Genomic DNA, 4,213 nt, shown 5'->3' on the forward strand with positions numbered 1-4,213 from the left:
TTCATTTCAGGTTCATTTGCTAATACAATTGAACCAAGAGAAGGAGACACTAATATAATCAGAGAAGAAGGAGAGTCTGTGACACTGAGCTGCACATTTGAAACTAACAGCAATGATATTTATCTTTACTGGTACAGACAATATCCAAACAGAGAACCAGAATATTTACTGTATAAAGGCACTCGATCATGGAGCAGTTCTAAGGATATACCAGATGGGTTTCAATCAACTACATCCCAGTCATCCACTGAACTTACTATTGTAAAAGCAGCTCTGTCAGATTCAGCTCTGTATTATTGTGCACTAAGAGTAGGAGCCCAATGATGCAAAATGCCAGAGAAGCTTTACAAGAATTCACACAAAATTAATACTTTGAAGAGTCTTTAATCAATCAGTATCAAAACACATAACGTTTTTGTAAAAAACAAACAGGGAATGTGGTAACAGCTGTGAATTTGGGAGGTTAAAAGGGTTACATAAGGGCATGTGAATACGATGTATTGCATATTTTGCTCATGTTAGCTTGTTTGTTAGGTTATCTCTTTTCTCATATTATGTTGTATAAGAAGTCTCATTAAAAATTATAGAAGCTCACATATTTGAGCAAAATGGCAATACAATATTGATATAAAAAACAAAGAATTTAAAGAAATAACATATATTTAAACAGCTATGAATGCTCTTTTAATCTTTGGTGCATTGTAATTCAGGACATTGTCAGGACAGGAGGAGGAGTTTAGCGCAGACACTATACAGCATACAGCTGGGTAAAGATGAACATCACTCAACACTGTGTGGAGCAGCTGCTCTGTTTTTAGCTTGTTCTTACCAGTGTAGTGAATGAACATGTTGATCTATATTATTATACTGCTGTCATCAACTGAAGGTATAATATGTTAAAAGTTAAAAGCCCATCATTTATTCCAGTGGAAGTGTTTGATAACTATATTTTAACACCACTTTCATTTGCAGGTTCCAGAGCCTCAGAAGTCATCACTCCAAAACGTGACAAAGAATTTGCTCTTGAGGGTGACAATGTGACACTCTCCTGTAACTACAGCGCTTCTGCTCGTGGTGTTCACTGGTATCGGCAATACGCAGGATCACCACCGCAGTTCCTCATACTGGAAGATTCAGGGGTTACAACTCCAGCTAATCCACCCGTTCCAGGAATAACCATCAAACACAGAAAAAAAGAAAGCCATGTGGATCTGATCATCTCCTCTGCTAAAGTATCAGACTCTGCTCTGTACTACTGTGCTCTGCAGCCCACAGTCACAGGAAAACAAACTACACTGTGCAAAAACCTGTATTTCAGGAAAGTATTAAAGCATGCAGGATATTTCTACTGACATTTTATTATATGTATTTCATGTATATTTTATACAACGTTATAAAATAAAATGTATTAAATAGTCTTCATTTTAAACTTAAGCAACATAAACATTGTTTCTGCAAATCTGGATAATTATAGTTACAGAACCCTCATTTCTGCCCAACATGCAAAATCTATATCATGTTTATATTAAATAATATCCCTCCAAAAATGCATGTGACACTGAAACATGTTGTAACTTGTCATTTATCTAGCTATCTATATCTATTTATTAATATTGTTTATTTTATTCAATATGTGGGATTGTTTTAAATAAAATTTCATAATGTATATTGTGTGAGATGAGGGCTGAATGTTGTCAATTTGAGTAGGAGGAGTTTAGCACAGATGTTGTACATTAGGACTTTCAGCATTTCACAAGTCTCTTTAGATCATCTGATGTTTCTGTGTCTGCAGTTCACACCTGATTATTGTGCCAAAATGTTTATCTATGTAATTATATTACTATCATCAGCTCCAGGTAGGGTATAACTGAAATTAGGGTATACTGAAACATTCTTAAAAAGGTGATGAAAACATTTTAGGATAAAAACATTATTTATTTTTTATATAAATAATGATTCTCTTACTGAAACAAGAACCTGGCTTCTCAGAAATGCTTTTTTAGTTAACCAAGCTAATAAAACATTGCATTATTAAGCATATACATTTTTTTGCATTTGAATTGAGAATGCAAATTTGAAAGAGGAGTTATATTTTTCTTGTCTTCTTTTTGTTTTTTAAACTTTAAATTTACACTTTAAATGCAGGTTCCAGAGCAGCAGAGGTCATCACACCATACAGTGCTTTGCAGTTTGCTGTTGAGGGTGACAGTGTGACACTCTCTTGTAGCTACACTGGTTCTGTTCGAGGTCTTCACTGGTATCGTCAATACTCAGGTTCACCACCAAAGTTCCTCATCCTGGAGTCCTATGGGACAGTTACTAAAGCTGATCCTCCAGTTGCTGGAGTCTCAATTAATCACAGAAAAGACAACAGTAGTGTGGATCTGAAGATCTCCTCTGCTGCTGTCACTGACTCCGCTCTCTACTACTGTGCTTTGGAGCCCACAGTGAAAGGAAATCCACTGCATGCTGTACAAAAAGCTCTTTAAATGAAACTGAACGTGAGAGATGAGGATGAGGTTTATGTTTTTTTTTTTTTAAATCACACAGATATTTATTATAAAGTTCTTATATTAGTAGATCCTTAAGAAACTCTCATACTGTGAAAATATTCTGTGGCTGAAAGTGAAAGACAGATTATTACTTTTATGAGGACATAAAACGTGTTATATGCATAACGTGTGAGCCAAACAATGATTGTAATTAAAAGTAATTGTCAATAAAATTAATTCAAAAACATTTACCATTTTAGACGGCACATTTTAAAGCACAGGGTAAAGCAACTGCACAAAACATGCTGTTCTGAGCTCCAACAGAAGAGGGCAACATTATTTCGCAAGCTGTTTTATTCACACTAAACAAGCACCTGATGTCTATAAGAAATACATTTGAAGGCACAGAGAACGTGTTTCATATTTCATTAACCCACACCCACATTATTCATACACAACAGAACTTCACTCAGTTCTCAGTGCTTTCATTCAACCATCAGCTACTCTTATATTTTTATTCATTTTATAAAGCCACATTCAGCATAATTTGGAGCTAACAAATTCTGTAAGTTAATAATGATTTATAAATTATTTTAGAAATAATTATAAATTATTTAGTTTTTATGCATATTTTATATGAGTCTATGAAGCATGCAAACATTTCATTAGCCAGTTTAGTGCAAATACAAATAAGGGTGATTTAGAATAATATAGTATATTTTACTGTGTATTTAAACAAACACACCAGACAAATGTCAGTGTTTCCAAGTATTACCAGTAGAGTACAACATGATAAAATGCACTTTAAACATACAATTGACTGTTGTAGTACTTGTTAGACACCTTGTGTTATCCTCCTAATGGTTTTTGCTGTTTTTAAGTGATGGTTGAGATGTTTTAAATTCAAGTGCAGGAATTGTCTGTCTATAAGAAATACATTTGAAGGCACAGAGAACGTGTTTCATATTTCATTAACCCACACCCACATTATTCATACACAACAGAACTTCACTCAGTTCTCAGTGCTTTCATTCAACCATCAGCTACTCTTATATTTTTATTCATTTTATAAAGCCACATTCAGCATAATTTGGAGCTAACAAATTCTGTAAGTTAATAATGATAATCTAATAAATCAATTATATTTATGTAAATGAAGTATTAGACAATTAAAATCTGATCTTTAAAGTGGATTTCAGTTAAGATGGAGGAGAGGCAGATGATACTCATAATGCTCATCACAGTTTCAGGTAAATATGTTTTTTTATCACAATTAATTATATTTTTTGAATCAATTAATTTAAACTAATATTACTTTTATTGACAAAATAACTTCATTATACATCAGGGTATTTAAAAATATGATTCACTGCATTTCAGGTGGATTTGCTAATAGAATTGGACCAAGTGAAGTTTGCTGTTGAGGGTGACAGTGTGACACTCTCTTGTAGCTACACTGGTTCTGTTCAAGGTCTTCACTGGTATCGTCAATACTCAGGTTCACCACCAAAGTTCCTCATCCTGGAGTCCTATGGGACAGTTACTAAAGCTGATCCTCCAGTTGCTGGAGTCTCAATTAATCACAGAAAAGACAACAGTAGTGTGGATCTGAAGATCTCCTCTGCTGCTGTCACTGACTCCGCTCTCTACTACTGTGCTTTGGAGCCCACAGTGAAAGGAAATCCACTCCATGCTGCACAAAAAGCTCTTTAAATGAAACT

The 4,213-nt window shown here is 34.3% G+C and overlaps 1 protein-coding gene and 1 gene segment (V, D, J or C); both read left to right on the top strand.

Annotated features, from left to right (window-relative positions):
- The first annotated feature begins 828 nt into the window (after nt 1-828).
- On the top strand, nt 829-1,352 carry LOC107709306 (T-cell receptor alpha chain V region RL-5-like). The segment is given in 2 exon segments: nt 829-886; nt 973-1,352. Coding segments are annotated over 2 exon segments (426 nt in total).
- A 378-nt stretch (nt 1,353-1,730) lies between these two features.
- On the top strand, nt 1,731-4,205 carry LOC107709307 (uncharacterized). Its single transcript, XM_016513770.1, has 3 exons — nt 1,731-1,856; nt 2,146-2,471; nt 3,873-4,205. The coding sequence occupies exons 1-3, from the start codon at nt 1,775-1,777 to the stop codon at nt 4,203-4,205; spliced, it is 741 nt and encodes a 246-aa protein (XP_016369256.1). The 5' UTR covers nt 1,731-1,774.
- Nucleotides 4,206-4,213: the final 8 nt, after the last annotated feature.

The sequence above is a fragment of the Sinocyclocheilus rhinocerous genome, unplaced genomic scaffold (assembly GCF_001515625.1).
Source record: "Sinocyclocheilus rhinocerous isolate Xijiao unplaced genomic scaffold, SAMN03320098_v1.1 scaffold6439, whole genome shotgun sequence".
NCBI classification, from domain to species: domain Eukaryota; kingdom Metazoa; phylum Chordata; class Actinopteri; order Cypriniformes; family Cyprinidae; genus Sinocyclocheilus; species Sinocyclocheilus rhinocerous.

Bases quoted from the DNA above. Each gene is read 5' to 3' on its own strand.
- LOC107709307 (XM_016513770.1), top strand. From the start codon at position 1,775: ATGTTTCTGTGTCTGCAGTTCACACCTGATTATTGTGCCAAAATGTTT. The intron at 1,857-2,145 runs GTAGGGTATAAC...CTTTAAATGCAG, and splicing joins ATTACTATCATCAGCTCCAG to GTTCCAGAGCAGCAGAGGTC. The intron at 2,472-3,872 runs GTACAAAAAGCT...ACTGCATTTCAG, and splicing joins AAGGAAATCCACTGCATGCT to GTGGATTTGCTAATAGAATT.